Here is a 23952-nt window from a genome sequence, read left to right as displayed (position 1 = left end):
CTCCCTCAAAATATGGGTGAATACTCTCCATCCTCATTGGCCAGTGTCCTGGGTGTAGTGCAGGATTATTAAAAACCACGATAAATACACCCAAGGACAAAAAGTAGTTCAAAACCCTCGGGTTGGTCGTGTTCCCTGGGGTATTGTGGGATAGTTAAAAACCACCGCCTAAGAATCACATACAGCCGAGGAAGAGGGGCTCCTTAGATATATTGGATGAATTGGTGGTGTTTTTAAGGATCGAGTGTTACCCCTAAGTGCCCCGAACAATCCAAGGGTTTGGAACTGTTTTTTTGGTAATAGATGGATTCCTTGGATGTATTGGAGGAATGGGGTGGTGGATTTTAGTAATCCCACATAACCCGGACTAATCCGAGGGCAGAGGGTGTTCAACTATAATTTAAGAGGCTCCAAGCAAGCTATTTATTCCCCCCCCCCTTAATCCTCCTACCTATATTGCAATAATATTACTCACACTTGAAGGTAATATATATAATGTGTTTTTGTTCAAGATGACATTTGAACAAAATACGGGCCGGGCCCTAAGAATTGTTTTAGCTGTCCATATACAAAGTGTATATTTTATTTTCTAGGAACGACCGAGTATCGAAGCTATTGAACATTGAGTTCAAGAGAATAATTTCTCCCGATAAAAAATACTGTTCATGTTGTAATTAAAAAATGAGAGTAATCTCTAATTGTCATATATTTTTAACCTATAGAAATATAGATTATCCGTGCCTAAGATGCGTCAAATGTATGAAATGTAATGCTAAAATGTCTACTCAAATAGAATCAGTGCAACTCCATTCACCAAAAGTGGGAAATTACCTTAAACTATACCGAGTTCGAAATGTTTGACTCCAACACTACATATTTAGGTGTAAATGATGGAAGGACTGTACAAATACAACAAAGTCATTAGTCTGATGATGTTTCACACTCAAGAAAAATAAGTGGGGGAAAATGAAAAGTTTTCTTTTTTCCAACGTACGTGCACAAAATCTCAAAAAGGACTTACCGTTTACAGTTAAAGATGAGGAAAACGTATCAGACGCAGCTGAATTGGAGGCAACGCATGTAAAGTTACCAGAGTGCCCTGTACTTAATTTGGGTATGACAAGCGAAGAGGAAAAGGCATCCACTGTCGTGATGGAAATGCCATTTGAGTGTTCGCCCTCAAGGAGACGATGACTATTGAAAAGCCATTCAAATCTACAACAAAGAAAGGAACAAAAAATATACATATATACAAATGAGTAAAAACAAAAAACTATATTTGGTAATAAATTTCCCTAGGGAAAAATTTAATTTTTTTGCTCTCTTGCACAATTTTAAAATATATATATTAATATGGCTATACTATATACATATTAGAGATAGGTTCTGACTATTTGTACCAGGAACAATGAATGTGAAAAAACTCTGCTATTAAACTCTGCAAAAACCCGGAGTCCCTATGGAAAAGCTATAAGTCAGGTGACTTAAAGGTAGAGTACATGATTAATATTTGTACATTGTAGTGGTTCATTTGAATCTTTTTGAAATTTTTGTTTATAATTATTGATTTTTGAAATTTTTTCCTAAAAAATTTTTTTTTTTTGTGAACAGCTGTAGAATTTTGATTTTTTCTTCTTTTCAAAAAAATATTTTTTGTTTATAGCTACAGATTTTCCAGCTCCATAAACAGTATCATCTACTCGGTTCGAAAAAATAACTGAAGCACAACTCTAAAACAGATAAACAGACTCAAAGTTGCCGAAAAAACATTATTGCAAATATTAAAATGATCAATTTATTCTCTCCCCCTTTCAATCAGCTGTATTTTTACAAATAAATAATAAAAACTAAATGACTCACTTAATGGGTAGATCCCCTAAAGAGGCAGTGCATGACACTCGAATCCTTCCTCCAACTTGCAAATCATCCTTGAAGTGAAAGGGCTCAATTTTTGGAGGTACTGTAAAATAATAGTAGAAAGATAGAAAAAAGTTGATTATGCGTGTGGGTGACAAGGAATTATTTCCTCTGAGTCTAGTAATCATAAATAAATAAATACATTGAGATAACAAAGGGTTTTTATAGGCAGTTCAGCATAGTCAAGGCAGTAGCAGAATAAAAGGAACATCAGCTACAGAAAACTGTAGGGGAAAAAAAAGATACAGAAATATCTTCAGATTAAAGATAAGACAAATCTAGGTCGGTTCAGAATTTTAGACATAACCATTCGAGTAAATTTCGTGAACCTGAACTTTTAATCCAAATCCTAAACAAAAATTAGACGGATGTATGTCTCAAACTTTATTAGCATTTTATAATGAATTTGGGGCCTTAATAAGCATTTGATTTTGATTAAAGTTACATACTAGTTACTAGAAACAATAAAAACCCCATCTTATTGTAATTAGAAGATAATTAGTAGGTATTATTGCAGGTGAAGCTGTTGATGTAGATGTAACTCAAACCACTAATTAAGATAAATATACTTTATCTTTTTTTTTCTCTAAAGAACTAGGATTAAGTATGATGCAATAGTATCATCTTTTTCATGTCAGAAAAATCCTCATATTTTTTTTAAGATCCGTAAAAGTTCAAGTAACATAAGTCTGTTTGAATACCGTATCATACAATTTTACTTATAATATACCAGAGTACATCAAATCTAGATCCTAGACCCATCTTATGTTTACAAAACAATACTATAAGATTTTGAAGATCCTAAAAATCATTCAAATCATTTTTAAGACTCATAAGTGCTCGAGTACCCGGAGGGTCTCACATATTTTCGTTTAATACAAGTTTAATTATACCATGCACGGTACTTTGGATCCAAGTCGCGTTCTATCTCTACTTGAGATACGAATTTATATTTGGTATAAAGTTTTTATTAAGTTAGTGAACTGATATATTTTAAAGGCCAAGACTTATAAAAATGCTTCATATTCTTTAAATCTACATTTGATTGTAAATACATTTCAGTATGCTTCAGAAAAGTTAGATCTGATTGTATGCAATTTTTTTTTTTTTTCATCTTGAGAAAGTCTTGTTTAGAATTTATTCGTATATTAAGTATTTTTTTAAAAATTGAGACTGAATGAATATCATAAATTTTTTGCTTTAAACGTCGTTACTTTTTGATTTCTTGGACTCTTCTAGTTTTTAATTAAATTTAGTTTAAAAAATTTACTATAAGAATAAAGAATTATATTTTGTTAAAGTCCCAAACTCATGCAGTTAAGATTATTTTAAAATAGGGATTTATTTTTCTGAATGTCTTATTATTATACAAGTATTTTTAAGCATTTTAACTTATATTTAAGATTGCAACATTGATATGATATCTAAAAATAGAAGTAAACTATTTATCGTGTAAGTAAATATGTTTGTTTTTTGGGGCTTCTTATTTAGCTAGTTCAGTAACCCTATTATAAAAATGTTGTTCACCTACAGAGGGTTAAGGAATGTGTTGGAGGGGTTGCAGCCCCTCCTCCCAAATTAAGGGATTTTTACTTCTTACTAGACTTTTTTGGTTGGTCAAGATGAAAATACGCAAAAATAAGCTACTTATTTTAGTAAAAATAAACTTATTCGGGGAAATTATGTAGAAGAGGAATAACTATGATGTATGAGTTTTTATAATTTTTAAATTTTTTTTTCTCAATACCTGTGGATTTTTGAATTTTTTTGGAAAAAAAAAAAAAAATTTGTAGCATTTGTGAATTTCTTTATAAAATACGAAATTTAAACTTTTTTACCTAAAATGCTATGGATTTCAATTTTGGATATAATCATGCGAACGCCCCTGTTACTGATTATTACCCAATCTTTGTATGTAAAAGTGTATTATAAGTTCAACGTCAGCTGAAGTAAAAAAGGTCATTTCTTAACTTTATATTACATCATCAAAGTCAATCAGAGTGGAATATCTCTTCTCTGGTCGGAATTACATCTTATCTATGTAAGAAAAACACTTATATGTTACGTCATGCTATATAACTTTTATCAGCTGATACCTTTGCTCAAAATATTTATTTATCTATGGTATTAATATAAATCTTACTAGCAACAGAGAGTTCAAAGTTTTCCCGTGCAGAAACGCTTCTTTCGTTGGATATAGTGCAAGTATATTCTCCTTTATCCGCCAATTGAATATTTTGGATTTGAAGGGACGCGTTGGACTCAAAGACTCGCTGTCGTTCATTTACGGGAAGGATCTCTCCTGTGAAATTAATATTAAAAAAAACAAATTTTATATACATATGTGGCACAAGAACGTTAAATAAAGCTACATTATGAAAATGAAATATTTATTAAAAATATGAGCCTGGACTATGTTTTAACACTAATCAATTAGTTTCAAAAGGATCCACGTGAATCCAAATAAACGCGGGTAGTATGCATCGAATGTTCTTTGTTACAAGATATGGAGATTTACTAAATTTCCGCAATAAATTAAATGTTTATCAAAAGTTGTGAGGGTTTGTTTAATTAATGTTCTAGCTTAGTATTTTTTTATGAGGGATTTAAGGCGTGGAAAGATGTCTCGTTTTTTTTTGTTTTTTTTTGTAACAAGGGAAATCAAACGTGTAAATTAAAAGACTATTGAAGAAAAATATAATGTTAAAATATGCAAATAGCTCTCAAAAGTTCATGTAAGGATATTTCCAATTCATCATAAAAATAAATCCATGGTTGGATCCTATATTACAAAACTAATTAACGAATGTTTATATATTGTATGTCTAAAACCGGATTGATTGTTTTTTTCAAATTGACGGTCAATTTTTCCCTCCAATGTTAATTTTCTTTCCGTGCACCAAAAAGTTAATTTACAACTATTCTCTACAATTTAAAATATGTATTACTCATTTTGATCTGAAATAATGAAGATAATGAGCTTTTTCGTAACAGTTGAATTTGGTTCATTCATTTGTATATTTTTTTTGGATAGTTACCTTATAAATTTTTGCAAGTTTTTGCTCCAATAGCATTACTTTGTTGCTTATCTATTTATAGATGCTGTATATAATATTATTTGCTTTAGATATAAAATTCAATTATTTAATTTGCATAAATTTAATTGCTTTTTTGTAAAAAAGTAATATTAACAAATGTTAGTAATTTTCTTTTGTTAATCAAAAATTACCCATTGTTACCTTTGTCATTCATATACCTCGTGGTTCTTTGCTCAACAAACAATTATAGACGACACAAATTTAGTATATTTAAAAAAATCAATTTTATATTTTTTCAAATTGTATTCCCCTGTCCCCTTTGACGTCATTTTATAGCATCTTACTATATTATTCAGGTCTAAGTGCTTTTAAATCTACCTCCCTTACCCAACAAAGAAATTCGTTGTTCTAGGCCTTACTTTGAGTGTCGTCTTGGTCTCGTACAGTCTAGTCCCACTTGTTGGTCCTTAAAGAAGTTCAAATTGATACCTCATGACGTCATCGAGGCTGTTTGCCCTCTTTTTCATTATTACGTTATGTAACTAAGTAAAATATAATATGATCATATTATATTGCAATTGAATGCAAACAGGAATATTTTCTGCAAAATATGGGAAAGGCTCTTGATAAATATATTAAATATCTTATTTGACTTAATACACCATTGAAATTTGAAGAAAAATACCAAAACCCTACAGTCAAGGATTGTTCCTAAGAATTGAAAGTTCTGAGGACCGATATTAAGTTCCGACAGTTCAAAGAAAAGATGTTAAGGTCAAATAGGACCTGTTCTAATACTGGACTGGACCGGATCAAATTAATGATCACCCACAAAATATTCCTCTCACTTCCCTCCAAGGTGGCCACGTGATTTGTGAATGTCCCCAAAATATATTCCCTAAGTCATAAGTTGTTGTGCCTTACACAAAATGTTGGTCAAAATATCAAGATGCATACTCACCATTTTTTGTCCATTTTACTTGAAGAATGGGATATCCAGTATAAGGACAATGAATAAGAACATCAGATGCCGCTAGAACGGATAAAGGATCCATGGGTTTGATAAAAGGTGGACCATAGACGTCTACTCTTTGACCATGGGTCATAAAGCCCAGTTCATTCTCTGCAACACATGAGTAATGTCCTCCTTCACTTGCGGATATGGAGGAAATATCCAGAGTGGAAAGAAAGACGTCTTTTCCTAGCGTTTTGTTGAAGACCCCACCGTAAATGGGACGACCATCTACAAACCAGGATATGGAGGGTAGTGGTGAGCCGGTTGCTTTGCATGAGATCGAGAGGGAAGAGCCAGGCTGAAGGACTTGATGATCGAAAGTCGAGATGATGTTTGCTTTTGAATCTATTGAGGCAGGAATGGAAAAAGGTCGAAATTGATTATACACGTATTGATTCGATGTAAATACACAGGGGTGTCCGCAGGTGGTGGACTGGAGGGCTGTAGCTCCCTCCCCCCTCAAAATTAAAATTTTTTTAGAAAAAAAAAATTTATTTTCTCTAAATAGCTATGGATTTTGGAAGAAAAAAAAAGTGAATTTTTCGTAAACAGCTGTGAATTTTTGAATTTTTTGTTTCTCCAAAATATTTAAAATTTTGGAAATAGCCGTAAGATTTTTGAAATATTATTCCAAAAAATTTAATTTATTTGAGGCTAGGTATTGATTTTTGTCATTTTTTTCTAAAAAAAATGTCATATTGTTTGTAAAAAGTTATAGATTTTTGAATTTTTTTCAGAATAACCCTGAATTATAGAATTTTTCCCCAAAAATTTTCTTTTTTGTGAGAAGTTCTGGATTTTAGGAAAGAATTTGCTATAAAATTTAATATTTGAAAAAAAAATCCTTGAACCAACCTTAAAAAAATAAAATAAATATATATACACAAATATATAATAATAATTCTGGGCACGCCCCTGATACTTAACTATTCAATTTATAATAATATTGATTTTCTCTGCCCCAATTAATTTTCTGCTGCGAATGGATGACAAAATGAGACTATCAAAGTTGCTCGGAATTGGACCCTTTTTTGAAAAGATTTTGAAATTTTCTCAATATTAAAAAACCTTTCATGTAGCAAAATTACTACAATTTCAGCTGAAAATTTCAAAAAGTCAAAGATACCTATAAAAATATGAGTGCTGTCTGGATCCAAATGCAAATCTGTTCAAATTTCCTTTATTTGACTATCGATTATTAACATTCAAAAACTATTCAAATAATAATTATTAAGCCCCAAATAAAGGAAATGAGTTATGTCACATTCTGCTCAGGATCAATATTTTATTTCATAGATATCCTTGACCCACTAAGTTTTTAATATAGCCATTGACTATGATGCAAAAAAAAAAAAAAAAAAAATTAAATAAATAATATTTCAAATAACATTTAAAAAAATTATTGTTATAGTTAAAAAATATGAAATAATTCAACCTTGATGAAATGTGATACTAATTTTGAGCCCAAAAATGGGGTTTTTCAATGTTAAACACGCCAAAGTCTTTACAAAAATATATCGAATTTGCATCAATTTCCGAAATCAAATTTGGTATACCAATTTGCAGTAGAAAATTAGTTATAGCTAGAGATGTAAAAAGTGTCGAAATCCCAGTAAGCGTAATTAAAAAAGAAAAGAATATGTTTATATAACCTGTATAATATTAGTGTTCTTATTAATAATTCCTCTCTATTTAGAAAATGAAACACGAAAAAATACTTATATATAAAGGTGGGAGCGCATTAAAGTACTCCTCTTACCCTTCTGAGATGTAAAAAATATAGACTGCCGGTATTTAAATCGAAATAAAGTGGTAAAATGACGTCGTAACTACAAATCTGTTACATAGTTATGATTATTGTTGTGCCTGTCCTTATGTAGGATTAACTACGGCGGTCCAGTCCGGTCCCAACTAGTCCCATCCCACTTGTCGGCATGGACTGAAGGTAAAATTGATCCCTGTTGATGTCAATGAGGATATTTTTCCTTTTTTTTTTTTTAAATATTCCGTTATATAATAGAATAAAGTATGGTATATTGTTAATTAATATGTTCGTATTATATTGTATTATAATTAAAATATAGTATTTTTTGCAAGTATGTGCATATTTAATATATCTTATAAGGTTTAATAAACCATTGATATTTATACGAACAATTCATAGGACCGATAGTTGAGGGCCGGTCCTCAGACTAGACTGGAACGAATAAATACTAGTTAAGACGTTTGTTTGCTTCTTTTCTTTTAACCAAAATAAATTAATACTTTATGCAGGCTTCTAAATAATAATATGATTAATATTATTCACGCTTATATAAAGTTTTTATTTGTAACTCCAATTTTTTAAATTATCTAACACATAGGATACCAGAAACTAGAAATACTAGAAACCTGTTAGGGAACGTCATTTGTCAGCCATTTACTATATTTTGAAGAGAAAGAAAACACATATTAACTAGATTCAAATATTTGAATGAATACCTTTACCTAAAAAAGATACTTTGTATAGGAATGATAATTTCAAAGCACTGATTTTTTATGTATAATAAATACTTTTTTCCCCCTTAACAATAGGAAAAATGTTCTTTGGAACTTACATTAAGTCATTTAAATAATTTATCAGTTCTTCTACCTCATGTGTAACGGGCGTGCTTAAGTCTTTATTTACAGATTTCTAGTATTATATGTCTCAAACGTGGTTTTTACGCTCACCGGGATTTCTACACTGTTCACATATATTATTAAAAATTATCAAAAATAGGATATTTTAGTACATAAATATATTAATAGGAGTACAAGAGTAGGACATTAATAAACTTTCTTGATAAGACAAACAAAAGACAAAGTTTATTAGTAATGCAGAGGTAACTTTTGTTTTGAGTTTCTTCCATTTTTTTTTTCTTTTTTTTGACTTCCCCTTCAAAAAAACAAGAATAAAAGAATTATAATAACTTACTTCCCAGGTCCAACTGAGAGACCTGACTCAAAATCTGCGACTCTCCCTCCACAAAACATTGATATAGTCCCTTGTCCCTCCGATCCATACTATGAATCCGCAAAGTGCTCACATTATCCCCTTTGTGTATCTCTCCACGTGGAAAAAGAGTCAATTGCACGCCATCCTTTACCCAATAGACATCCTTTAAAGGGAATCCTCTATATGCACACTCGATACGAACTTCCTTTCCCACATCCACTCTTTGGGCCGGAGGGTATAATCGGAGGAAAAGGGGAGTTTGGACAGTGAGATGCACATCACTGGACTCATAACCTCGTGAATTGGATGCCTTGCAGGTCCATTTCCCTCCGTGTGAAGTAGAGACTCGTGTGATGAGAATAGTTCCTTCTGTGACAAAGTAGTCAATGTTGGGAAGAAGAGAATAGTCTGAGGAAGAGGCATGGAACCATCTAGAATATATATAAAAAAAGGGAGAAACTATATTATATGTATGTAGCCATTAGAAAAAAGGAAAAGGTACAATATTTTAATAATAATAATATTTAATGGAGCAATAAAAAATGTTTTGGTGACTTGATGGGTATATTTGATGAGAAGTTCCGCATGAAGGGGGGTATTTCCATCCTTCCTCATCGATTCCCTTTATTCTTTAAGTAATAATAATAATAATAAATACTTTACAGGTTTATTCTAACAGTCCCATATCCATTATAAGAAGTGTGACAACAATAGAATTGAAAGAGAGAATTTTAAATATTATTTATTTATTAGTGGTGTAACGAGGTTCGAGAGCAAATTATTGTTCGGTCCGGTATATATATATATATTCGAAACATTACTTTATTCCAAACAAATACACACAGTCTATTATTGTCAGTTGTCGATCGTGTTGTGTCGATCCTTATTTAGGACCGCAGTCCAGCTCAGTCTGGTCCCATCCAACCCTATCCCGCTTGTCGGTCCTTAAAAAAGGTAAAATTGATCCTTTGTGAGGTCAATGATACCTTTTTTTTCTATTTTTAATTATTTCCATATATAATAAAATAAATTATATGACTAAGTAACAATTTAATTTGTTTTTATTATCATAAAAAAGATAACATTTTTTGCAAGATATGTGCATTAATCTTACTACATATTTCCTATATCTTATTTGACTTAATAAACCATCGACATTTTTATGAAAAATTCCGAGGACTGACAGTCCTAAGGATTGGTCCCAAAGAACGGGGGTCTTAAGAATCCGTCCCAAGACTGGAATGGACTGAATAAATATGGACCGACAAGACTAGTTGTCGATATTTCTGCATCTTTGATCATAATCAGCGTTCTTAACATTTAATAATATCTTATAAATAAATCCAAAGAACAATTCAAAATATAATTACGTTAGAAGCACAAAAGCCTGTTGTTAACTCAAGAACTAGTTCATCTACTTTGATATACTCCGATAGTTTTATAATGGGGATAATGTTTGTAAGGTCTGTCTAAGTCCTTTTGGTATTTATTATTTGTTGACTTTTGGTAAAGATGGTGGCGTTAATCTTGTCTTTCTCTATCACACAATAGTATCCTAAAAATTATATCAGTCGTGAACATAAAATTCTCATCAGTTCATGTGAGATCCGCTCATAAGACTTAATTAAAATTCTACAGTTCCAGAAAAGTAGGCTCGTTCGCTTAATTGCCACGCAGGCAGATACTCCTTAATTAGTTTTCAAATCGAATATTGGCGCCAATAGTATGTAGAATAATTACTGAAAAATATCCAATTCTGTTCATTGTAATATTCAATTAATTGACTATGGAAATAAGATTGTATAACGATGTAATTGTATATTTTTAATATTATAAGGGTCAGTAATAAAGGTAATTAAGGGGTACAGTTTTGATGGGCCCTAAGATTTAAGTCCTTTTATTTGGTAACCCCATTTTAGTTGATCCAATAGTCCACTATTTTCCTCAGTATTTTATTAAAAAAAGGATTTCCATTTTATAAAACTTGATTGTTTAGGCCCCAAAAGTGATCGACATCAACAATGATGACGTCAATTGAAAACACTCTATTTGAGACATATAGTCCGTCAATATAATAATGCACTTATTAGATACAAATTTCCCCTCAAAAAGAAAATGTGGAATTTAAGCGTATGTTCATTTTAAGGTCTGATATGTAATGAAGAGTGATAATGTCAAGAAAGAGATTTCTTGAAATGAAGTTAATCCTTCATTTTCCTGAATGAAAACGGAGACAGATCTACGTGGGGGTTGCAAAAATGTTTGTTGTCCAAACAAACAAAGAATTATGTGTTATGTTTGTAAAATAATTTAGTTAGGCTAAATTAATTTTGTTTAATCTTGACTCTGAACTCCTCAAGGTGCATTAACAGCTTCCATGTGATAGTGGAAGTCAGCACAAGACATCTTGCTACAGTTTGCAAAAGTATGATCTCACTCATAGACAACTGCAGTCTTCAGGCCTTTCACATTGGGGTGACGACTTATACAAGCCCTGTTCTCCACATGTAACCACATACTAATTCCTAGAAAGTTGAGACTGTGATGGGCAGGAATATGTATTTCAGAATAAGAGGTTCACAGTAAGGCACAATTGATGTCATTTATTAAACACTGTTATATTCGGACGTGTTGTTAAACGATCAACAACATTTTGGGACAATTGAACAACAGGTACCCAAAACTTGTAGTAGTATTATGACTAAATTACGATAAACGTGATTTGTATGGAATTAAGAAAACACATTTCAAAACTAATTTGTGTTTTTTTTATTTAAGTACTATATTTTATTCAATATGTCTTCCTTAACATGCAGCGTGTACATTGTAAAGATTTGCCCTCACGTCACGTTTTCTCTTTCTTTCCAGAAATTGGAGACAGCGGCAACGAATAGTTTAAATTTAATCTTTACAACCCTTTATAATAAGTAAATAATTTCGCAAAGCAAATAATAATAATTGGATTAGGAGAAAGGGATCTTGAAAAGATCGATCACAATTGCTCGAATAAGTCTCCACGTAGGATTAGACAATCATTGGAGTGTGTACGGCTATAGTAATTTTCTATTTCAGGAGTTAATGGATTTGATGATATCGGAGTTCTTCTTCATCATACTTAGTACGTATATCCTCTAATGGTTCATGGTACAATTAAAAAAGTTGTAGTCATTTTCTTAATGAGATGTGATCTCCACCGCCTCATCCTTCAGTTCACAGATCGACTTCAAGTCCCTCTACCATGCAGAATACTTCATAAGAGACAAACTCACAATCAACAATATTTTGCTCAAGTTTAAATCCCTCTCCTCATAATCCAATAATAATTTTTCGTTTTGCTATATTAGTTCCTTATTATTCAAAGGTTGCGATGGTCACATTTCAACTATCCACTATCGTTGTCTCCAATATCGAGATAGAAAGTAAGAACCACCGTCAAAGTTATACAATATACTCCAAGCCATACGTCAGCCCCAAACGTCAGTAAACATATTGGCAGCTCATGAAGATGAAGCCTAGTCCATGGTGTAACAGACTGCCACAATGACCGCTGGGAGCCAATACATATTTTAATGAGAGGAGTGGTGGATATTTTCCTCCAAACTCCAAAGTACAGGAGGTAGACGTTAGTTCTGTAGGAGGCCACATTGAAGTTTTGGTTCTTCTAGGCTGTTTGGGGCTGTAATGACTCTTTTTGATGTTGTAGGCAGTACGGATGGAGATGCCAAGGGTCATTGCAGTTTTCTCTGCACTGATACTGTTGCAGAGGAGATTAAACACACGTTGCCCTTTTGTTGTTAGTTCAAAATTTTGACACTTAAAGGCATGGGATAAAAACCAAACTTGTATATTTTTTGTTTTAGCTCTCGTTTGGTTGCATCATCTTGTAATTAAAAATAATGGGGATGAAATTGTATCTAAATGTTCCAGCAAGTCCAGACTCTGTATCTCTACTATTTTAATTTGTAAGCCAAAAGAAACACAGTATAATTAATTTAAAGCCCAGACGAAAAGATCTTTTTTTTCTGCGTCTTAAATAATGAAGTTATGTACAGAGCGCTATAAAATAAATAAATGGAAAAAAAGGATTAATTCAATGTCTAAAAAAAAGGGGGATTCATAAAATGTGATATACATAGTTAATCAACTCTTTCCCTGTTGCAAGGAAACCTTGAAGAGAGACAAAAAAGAAAGAAAGAGAGAAGCAGTAAGCAAAAAAAACAACAACTAAATAACAAAAAAATATAACTTCATTTAAGGTAATTAAATTGAACAAATAGGCAATTTTCTTTCGCTCTTTCTTAAAGGAAATTTAGATGGATGTCTTCTTAATTTCAATTTCTTTATGCTAAAGCCGTATGTCTAAATAAAAAAACTACACGACATTGATTTAATGCCCCATTCCTTTTGATAAATATAAATAAATAAAGTGAAAAAAAAGTTGTGTAGGAAAGGAAAAGAGAAAAAAGAGATAGGGAAAGAAGAAAAAAAAAAAAAGGAGGGAAAGAAACAAAGAAAGAAAAAGGGAGCAAATGACCTCGAAATGACATTTATTAAATTAGGTTAAATAAAGGACATCAGGTTCCTTATATCGACAGAATAATAATATTAATAATGACTAAGTCAAAACAATCAGATATATAACAAACTAGAAATGACCCCTCCCCTCAGCTCACAATCACGTGTCCAATTATTGCATGCAGGGGAAGGGGTCAAAATTTCCCCACTACAGTGGTTTCGGGGTTCGTTTTGGGGATATATGCACCTTGGTCGATTGTATACACGGATTACATTACACTTATGATTGAAGGAAATTTGAGTAAACAATTGGAAAAGAGAGTTGAAATTATACTTTCTGATTTCGAAAAGTTCACTAGGGCTTCGGGAATGAGGATGAGTTTCAACAAAACTTCTATCCTCTCTATAGGTCACTGGCATCCTCTTTCAGATTTGAAAAGAGTTGACTATATAATAGCTAACACAGTTAATATATGTGGCATTGAATGGAGAAGGGATGGATACTTCTAATTAGATAAAAGTCAACTCGAAGGCCCGTAAGAGGTGTCTCAAGTGGGGAAGACTGAAGATTTAATCGTCGAAACAGAATTGATTTATAAGCTACCGAATTGATTCCACAGATTATATAGATTGCTACTGCTGTCCATTCTATAGGTAAGGAGTCAAAAATGGAGGAAGGTACGTGGCTTCGTACATCGTTTGAAAAGCGTATCATACTCATCCTAAAGTAAACACAGTCTCAATTAAGAGGATGCCTTGTCTTAGTAGCTAATATTTTATTCCTCACCAGGAATGAAGAAATTTTTCATACTCTTCTAATACTTTTAGTTTGTTAATATTTGACACTAAACTTTCAAATAACTACATTCTCTTTCTATCAAAGAAATGGACAGCCGCTCAAAGAGTCAGGTGGTAAAATACTCCTTGTTTTAATTTGAATAACACGATCGACACCAGTCACCAAAACCTGGACAAAAAACCGTTTTTTAAGAATCTTCGATACGCAAGTGAGTTTGAAAAAATCGCTACGGACGGAAACGTCCTTACTCTTCATGACCTAAAACGCAACCCTTTTTTTGATATAGGTAAATTCTACTTCCCTTCACAAAAAATGCCTGGCTATTATCTTCAACTAACTCCTTCGTTCCTGAACTTGGTATACAGAATTTCTCTTTACATAGAGGCTTAGGAAATACTCGTTGATTTTATATCTGTTCACAATCTTCATAAATCCTGGGAAGAGAAAATTGTACACTCTTTGAAGATAAATGATAGGAGGAAATTTACAGCTCAATTCTGTATAACGGCAATGCTGTTAAAGTTTTCAAATCTTTGCAAAGACTATGGACGAATTTTTAATAATAGTATCCACGCTTTTGTTGACTGTTCAGTTCTTTCAATATTTAAGTAGTTTACTGTGCTTAACCATATACTTATCGAGAACTCTAAAGAAGAGGCAATTAAATGATACATTTTGTTTTGTTTTTCCCCTCGAAGGAAGGAATTTTCTCAGGAACAAAAGGAAATAAGCGCGTCTCTATGCAATTATAAGTCATTTATAGCACAGAACATTACTGTATACCGGGTTTTTAGTCACAATGATATAATATATATACTTATAGCCGCTGCTTCAAGGTACGCTACATTTTCTTTGAAAATATATCTGAAGCGGGTGCAAGGCATTCTGCCATCGCCTTGAATTTATCTCGCTAAGGACGGCTACATAAATGAGAGTTTAGACACACATCTATTTAGTGTATTAATTTTGTTGAAATTATACTATCAATTAATAAATTATATCTTATTGAAGTTTATAGTTCAAAGTGTTCAGAATTCGGTATGATAAGAAGGACAATTTTACTATATTCATATTCAACAAGGCTGCGCGACGCACAATTTATTAACTATCTTAATCAATTAGATTTTGCAATTTCTTTATTTTAGTTTCAGAAGAAGATATGACAGGTGTTTTCCCTAATGAGTGAAGTGACAAAGGATGTGAGGGAGGGGTTCTCTTTTTCTCTCTCAGGAGAGCCGTTTATCAATATATAAGTAGGTAAGGTCTTTCTTACTTTTTTCTTCTTTGTTTATTTATGAGGGTACTTGGAGCTTACAATGTTAATCTAATTTTACCAAATTGTCACATAAATAAGTATAGTCACCAAAACTTATATATCAAGTCCATTTTTTAGGGATAGCTAATGTATCCCTGTAATGGTATATACGTGTTCAAATTTAACATAGTTAATCAAAGATTGTCACAAATAACGATGATAAGAATTTTTGTCGTAGATTCAATATTGAATTATCCCAATCACTGCTGTGATCACAATTCTCATCATTTAGGGCGTTATCTATGACACAGTGGTCCTTTTTTAAAGCATTTCACCAACCACACGGCTAACATAGTTTTCCATAGGTCTAGGAAACTAATAACTCCTAGATTTCACCGTCTCTTTGGAGATATAATTCTTTATTTAAGATGTTACGTTTTATGCTGAGATAAAGGAATCAGAATAATTTTGTCCACCTCCTTGCACAAACTTTCATCGGACTCAGTTAGACGCATAAATTGTAGGCATTTAGACATCAAGGAGAAGTTCTATAGATCAATTCGATCCCATCTATAAAATCCAGGCTTCTTTATAAAACTGGTACGCAGATATATTTTGGACAGAATTGTGCTTTTGTTGCATCTCATTATGTATCTTCCAATGAAGTTTGGTTTGCACTATTGATCGATATATATTTAGGATGTGATTACGTTCGACTTCTTTTCATTAAAAAATGACATAACTGTATTAAGTTCTATTGATGATGCTATTCTCAACACAGTGTTTGATTATTATTATATTTATTGTCTGCGTAGGCATATACAGAAATACCCTCCCTTGGTTGGATTTTCCTCAACAACTTGTTATTGTTCATTTGATAAAGAAGAGGATCCACTGCAATTATGAACAGCAAAGCCACTATCGGATCACCTTTTTTACATCCACTCGATTGATTTTTAATCTCAACATCATTGACGCCATTGCTGGGATCATAAAATATCCAAAGCGCTCATTTTTTTAGTGAATCAATCAGGTGTTGGTGCAATATAAAATGAAACGTTGTTTTTTTTCCAAAATCGAGGGGAATAATGCCGTTACTTTTTGTGAACGCTATTTGTAAATTAGTGTGAACGTCTTCCATCGTACAACTTTTTATAAAACCTCTCTGAGACTCGCTATGAATATCGGGAAGGGTCCATTTCAGGCTTTCGGTTACCATATGAGAGATTATTTTATAAATTATGTTCTGCAGGACTATTGGTCTAAAGATTTTGACATATGGTGGCATTTGTCCTTTTTTTGGAATAGTTATGAGCAAACCATCACTCACAAAACGAGGAAATCATTATTTTATATGTATATATTCAAATAATTTTTTTTTTAAATCGTTGCTATTCTCCTGCAATCATTTGATCAATTTCAAACCCTATTCCTGATGTACAATGTGATATCTTTCCTTTTGCCACAGTTTTTGATAGAATAAATAATTTCTTTCTTTTTTAAATGTTTTCGGCCATCATTATTGAATCAGGAATTTAATGCAATGTATCGCAGTGACAAAATTTGCACTGTTCCATAAGCATTTTTACATATATTTCCCCCAGAGCAGTCTATCCATGCATAGATTTTTTTTGTAGTAGTCGGTGGCAATAGTCGGTGGCAAAATGTAAACAGCTATTTATACCAAACCAACACTCCCACTGGGATTGTTGGTTTGCAACTATCTTGAGTAGAGTGTACTTCTTCTTCCTAGTCTGTTGAATTTCGTAGAGTTGTAGCTCTGATATGTCTTCCCTATAATTTTTATTAACAATCTCGAAGATCCGATTTCCAGATTTTAACTGCTTTTTAGGAAATATAATTATAAATTCTTTTTTTATATGTGGATTTCATACATGTAAAGGACTTTAAACTTACTTTCAAAGATTTTCCCATGTCCTCTAACTCCTTCAAAATCTTCATTCCCTCCATAACCCGAATCTTAGTGTTGAAGATTGCCTCATGCAGTTTTTCTTTGCATAGATTTCAATCGACTCGAACTCATTCATCTAGTCTTTTTATGATTTAAAGAATCATCAGATTCCTTTGACACATTAGATCATTTTTTATTCGCATCTTTTGTGGAGGAACTTCCCGATTTCCTCTCTAGTTTATATTAAGAGTAATTAATGCTGAATTAATTATCCATCAATTGTATTTATAAATATATTCATTCTCTTAAGATGTAATTATCGTCATCATAAGAATAAAAATTAATAACAATAAAGTAATCAAACCTCATCAGCGTTCTCTATTTAGAATATATTATGTGTTTCTTTGTAGCAGTTAAAGACGTAACCTGTTAAATATCGCATATTTTAATAAAAAGCTATATATTTTATTGATCTGTCAGTTTGCTTTTAGCCAACGGATTAGGTTGTGTATGTCACCATTACGCAACCCCCAGCTTCATAAGAAATTAACACTTCTATGACTTACTATTAAAGTTTATTTTTATTGGAGGTTACGGGATTTAAAAAAGTGAGACCCGTGGGCTCTATAAACTAACGTCAATTAATTACTGATAATTAAAAAATGAACAAGAATAAATTGGTAAATATATGGATATTTAAGACCAACTTAAAATGGATTCTAGGTAAAGTTGTATTATTCCTTATTCATTCGGTCCAGCCTAGTCTAGTCTTAGGACTGGTTTTATCAATCCTTCAGACCGGTCCTTTGGGCTGTAGTTAGTACAATAATTGATTTATATATAAAATAAGAAAAATAAGTGACTTCATCAAGTACCGAACTTTATCAGTTTAAGGACTGATACGCAGAGCTTAACTGAACTGGATAGGACGGATACAGCATTAGTTCTAGGAAACTTTGCAAAAAAAAAAAAAACTTTTGCCGAACAACACATTGGGGAATAACCACATGGTTGAACAGACACATTCCCGAATCGACATCTTTGCCACAAAATCATTTCATTCCTCTTAATCCAATTTTAAAAGATATAATATTTAATTATTTGCCTCTAATTGAAATAATTTAGTCTTCATTAATTATTTATCGTCTTTAACTCCATCATTCTCAAGATGGGTTTGTCATTGTTTGATAAACTTATACACCACACAAGGAACCACTTTGAAAATATCAATACGAAAAATATCTATCAATAAAAAGCCTAACATTGATAGCAGATAACAAAATATATATTTTTGTGTTAGCTCGGCAAGTCTGTGATTTACTGGGTGATTGCCATGATTTTTGTTCAAGATTTTATAATAAGTGTTTGGTTGAAGAATCCTCATTATGAAATGAATGAATTAATGAGTGCAACAAATGACGAATAATTTGACATTTTATCTTTTAAAATGGCTCTAACATAAAAGGAAATTCTAATTACTTAGTTTAGCAACATGAATCATCAATTAAATTACCTATTTTTTTCGGCAAAGTGTCAGTGCACACTTAAAATGTATTATTTTTTTCTACAATAGTAAGTGTAATAAACATTAGTACATTATTTTTCATATAGATGGCTGAAGTAATGTGTACCTTGCGTTGTATTAGTGTGATCAATATACAACAGATGGCGTTTTAAAAATTAACTTTTGTTCTCAAAAACTTTTGTGATTGTTTGACTCAGTATGACTTATTTGAGGGTGCGTCAAAGATGGACACCAGCAAAGAGAAAATACGCCCTATTTTAAAGTTTTTCTTCGAACAAGGGTAATTCACCAACCAGGCGGCTGAAAATGTAAACAGTGTTTATGGTCCTGATGTTGAAACAACCAATCATGCGGTATTTTGATTTCGTAGATTCTGTACCGGTAATTTGGATGTCAAAGATGGAACTTAATTTTCAGAGTATTTACTAAGACAAAGACAATGTACCGGGAAATGATAAATTACAGTACTTATATTATGTATTAAGTTAATTAATATGAGTAGAAACTCAAAGATATCCATTAAATTAAAGTGGAGTAAATATTGGGAATTTTACATTTCGATTAAATATTCATATTTATTCATTTTATGTTTAATATACATTTTGGGACGTTTTAACAAATTGATTAAATCCATTCATTTGATCTGTATCTGGGTGGAAATATGAATAATTTGAGTAATGAACTAATTTAGTATTTATGATGACAGTACATACGGACCTAACTTTATTGTAAGGATTCATTTGTATGTAAAAATAGAACTAAATCCAAAGGATTTTTTTTTGTCGTTCAGGCATGATGCAATGCTTTTTATTCATCTCGTAAAAAAAAAAAAGAAGACAGGAAGTTATGGCTTTAACGACTATTCTTTGTATATGCACTTTATATAGGGTGACCCTTTGAAAATTATTCCAAATCATTATTTAAGAAAAAGTTTATATATAATAGTTCGAATGTTTAATCAGAATAGCCAAAAATTGTAAGAAAAAGGTGTAAGTAAGGAAAATTTTCTGAATTTTTTATTCTACTTTTCAACATAGCCTCCGAGTAACTCTACAAACTTCTTCCAGTGATGTTATCATCCCTGTAGCCCGTCCAAATATTACTCGTATTTTACTCTCCAAAATAATTGTTAACAAATGCTTCATCATTTGACGAAAATATTTGCAGTCCACTGTTTGGACGGTATTTTTCTTTTGGGGTATAATGGTGCATCCAAGTTTCATCTACAGTAATTAATCAGCCCCGAAACTGCACCAACAGAGTGACACCCAATTGTCTTTTAAATGTTCCTTAATTCCGTCAGATGGAGTTGCACAGATGAAGTTTAAGTAAACATTATAGTATTGCATTTACTCTATCAAACCTAGGAATCTTCTTTGAAGTCCATATACAATAAGTATATTTCCTTCTCTAGGAACGACCGGTGCACAAACCTACACACATTGAGTTCAAGATAATAATTTATCCTGAGCGCATTGTCCATTGAGCTACGTCGTTCCATTTCGATGTTCTCCATTTTCACAAAGACACTCACATCATCCCACGCAAACGACTGTTATATAGCAACTGTGCTTTCAAAATGGCTGAAACGTATGCTAACATATGCTAGATAGATGTGACTAGCTTTTATTTATCACGTTGAGATTGGAAAGTTTTCAGACCATCATCGTATATATTATTCAAAGTTTGAGCCTCCGGAAACGACTCATATTAGGGTGTAGCAGAAGGTCAAACTTATTCATGATTAATGAACCCCACCATGGAATTCTAGACACATGGAAGAATCACGTATGTAGCTCAGCTAGTTTTTCTGTATCTCCCTCTTGAAGGAATGGTCTAAAAATTACATTGACTGTTTTTTTTTTTCAATCAATCACTCCCTTTTGAATCTTCATATGATATATAAAGCTTAAATTGGCTCGGATTTGGTATTTTAAATAAATGCAAAATATCAATTTCTAAGCCCTTTATTAAGACAATTATTTTTACCTACTTTCATTTTCAATTCGAACTACTTATTGATAGAAATTGACGATAATTACTCATTAAAGAATACAAATGTAATTCAAACTCAATTTTGAAGCAAAATTATTCTTATAGTTGTTAAGTCCTTGATCTCCTTTATCACATAAAGAATTAGGCTGGGCCTCGTTCACTCAATTACTTTATATCCGTTCTTTTCTGCAAATACCTTTGTCCATTTCTTTTCGTTCATTTGTTTAAAAATGAAAGGATGAGTATCACATGATCATTTTTTGTACAAATTTAAATATGACTGTCGAAAAAATTGACAAGCTAACTACAGCATATGTATTTGAAAAAGAGAGCTGGATGAGAGTTGTTCTGTATAATACTTTTATTCGAAAAAGAGAAAGAAGTAAGGCCTAAAATTATGAGTTGTTAGCCAATTCTTTCCAATAGGGCGTGAATAAACTAAATAAAATATATAGACCACTAGGTGGGGTTACAGTCTGTAGATTAGGCGCATATATAAATATATTAGATAGAGTATTCGTTTTTAATTTTCAATTAAATAAAAAATCACAGCACCCTCTATGCGAGAAACAACGCTTTAATTTATTTGAAATAATATTATCATTTAGGGAGTTGTATCATTTTTATCACAAGAAGGCGCCACTTGTCGTTGCCATTTTTTATACACACTAATATACTTAAACGACACTTATGGTCATTCTGCAACTTCCTTGATAAACTAACACTCCAGTTAGGAATATATTCGTCAACGAAGGTTATTTTTATGACAAATAATAGAGGAAATTATTTCTTGCTGTTTCGTCTGATGAAAACAAAATTTATGTTCGAAATAAAGACGAGATGAAGAGTTACGAAACGAAGAAAATTTGAAAATTGTAGACGACATCAACCCTACTTGATTCATCCCGTACTAAAGTATCTTAAAGGGTTATACATATAATAAAATTAACAACGCTTATGTCCAACTGTTGAGCTATTCTTCATTTAAACAAGTCATCGGACCGTTCACACATTCTCTCCTGAAAAGAGTTGACAGGTTACATATATAGGGGCTCCAAGATAGATGTGGTAATCCTTCTGTACGTTAGAACGTGTTGAGCACACACATTAGTCTTTACTTTATTACAAGATCTTCTTTACTGAAGAAGGAAATCATAATGATACCAGCTTTAAAATAAAGTAATAAAATATGTTAAGGTTACCAACAACGAAAAATCGCACGCTAAAAGTTGCTTAGCATTTGCAACCTTAATCATAATACAGGATGTAACTTCAATTTAATAACTAACTCGATTTGAACAAAAGACAAATTATCTCCCAAGTTAATCATCCGATTTTAATATTAAACAATACCAAATGAAAACTAAATCAAAAATAGCTTATTATTCAATCGCCCTTGGCGTCAATAACGGCCTTTATTCAATCTATGAAACAGGAGCAAGGTTGGATAATACCATACCGGGATTATTTCCTTAATATTAAAAGGTGGCGAGAATTGAATTCCAACTATCCTCTGTTGCTGTCTCCAATTTTCAGATGGAAAGAGAGGGTATGGCGTGCGGGCAAACTTGTACAGGATGCCCCTGGATGACAGTCTTTTTTTTTTTTTTTTTTTTTTTTTTTTTTTTTGAAGAATCCGGAAAAATGTTGGATCTTGGACATCAACTAAAATTTTTTGGTTAAGGAGAATCGGTTGGTGTGTGGCTCAACTGTGCCCCCCCACAAAAAAGTCCTCGGAGTTGAGGTCCGATGATCTTGGAGGCCAAACACTGGGTCCACAACCTAAAAATATAATTCTTACAACTAAGTCAACGTTTTATTAGAGCTGTGGCTTGGAGCCGAGTCTTGTTGCTCCTCCAGACTCTTCCAATTCCTTCCTGACTCTACAAACAAAGTAGCTGTCAAGTTACTAAAAGTTTGCAATCTCAACATTGTCTCGTCCGGCGCAGATTGCAACAAAGACATTCTGCCTTTTCCACGATAGTGGAATAAATACTTCCTTGCTCGATGCCATTTTTTTAAAACTGGCGTCGAACACTTCTGGCTAAATGCTAAAACACCTGCACGTTGTAAAGGGTTTAAAAATGGTGAAACCCGTCATTGAAAATTTCCCAACCTCACCTTGTATACTTCTTTGTATACAAAATAGCTTTATAGACATAGGCATTTAGATCATAATGTTATAAAGCGAACATGAAATGAAAAGGAGAAAAATAAGATATTGTTATTACTTGTATAGTTTGAAAAATGATCGATTTAAACGCCTCCATGTTGTTATATTTGGGATTAGAACGATGCATATATCCATCTAAAATGACACATAGGCAAAAAGCTAAGTTGATAACACAAGGATTTATTTTTGGATAAGGAATCTCATTTGTTGCGTAATGGATTTGAATATTTATGGCTGATGGTTAAATTTAAAAAAAAAATGGAAAGAATATGTTATTTTTTTGTCAGCTGTTATTTTATAATAGGGACATGAAGTGAAGGGAGGAATATATTAACTGATAAAGAGGAGTAGGACCTCGACTTTTGCGAGTTATTCGCATAATTATCACGTAAACTAATTCCAGCAATTATGATTGATAGAATCATCACAAAATAAAATGATAATTAATCTAAGACTTATTCTTAGGTAACGAATAATAAATTTTGAATAAGAACCATGATTACATACTGAAAAACCAAGGGTTATTATAAATCAATTAGGTTTTGTATTCACTCTTATCCGAGTTCATCGATGTCCAAGAAGAAAAACCCAAGTACAAATTTGCATACTGCGACTCTCGTGCAAAGAATTCCTGAAAGTAATTCTACAATTATGATTCCTAATAGACATACGAAAAAGTCGTAATCCCTTACATAGTTAGATATGATCTCCTCCAGCCTCATCCCTCAGTCAACAGAAGGACTCGGCTGTTGTTTTTTATACTTTTTTTTCTCTCATTATTTATCCAGAAAATTTCTATTCTACGGATGTATATAAACATTTTAGTTTAAA

At 32.1% G+C, this 23952-nt stretch overlaps 1 protein-coding gene across 1 annotated transcript in view; it reads right to left on the bottom strand.

Moving 5' to 3' along the window:
- LOC121116628 (cell adhesion molecule Dscam1) overlaps positions 1-23952 on the bottom strand; it is a 209078-nt gene that overhangs the window by 94931 nt on the left and 90195 nt on the right. Inside the window, exons 8-12 of the mRNA XM_040710890.2 lie at positions 8927-9378; positions 5917-6315; positions 4061-4219; positions 1861-1960; positions 1022-1215 (exon numbers count right to left, since the gene is read on the bottom strand). Coding sequence (XP_040566824.2) covers positions 1022-1215; positions 1861-1960; positions 4061-4219; positions 5917-6315; positions 8927-9378 — 1304 coding nt within the window. The remainder of the gene's footprint in view (positions 1-1021; positions 1216-1860; positions 1961-4060; positions 4220-5916; positions 6316-8926; positions 9379-23952) is intronic.

The sequence above is a fragment of the Lepeophtheirus salmonis genome, chromosome 4 (assembly GCF_016086655.4).
Source record: "Lepeophtheirus salmonis chromosome 4, UVic_Lsal_1.4, whole genome shotgun sequence".
In the NCBI taxonomy this organism is placed as follows: domain Eukaryota; kingdom Metazoa; phylum Arthropoda; class Copepoda; order Siphonostomatoida; family Caligidae; genus Lepeophtheirus; species Lepeophtheirus salmonis.
Note: the sequence above shows the minus strand (reverse complement) of the source record. Positions and strands in the feature narration are given on the sequence as shown.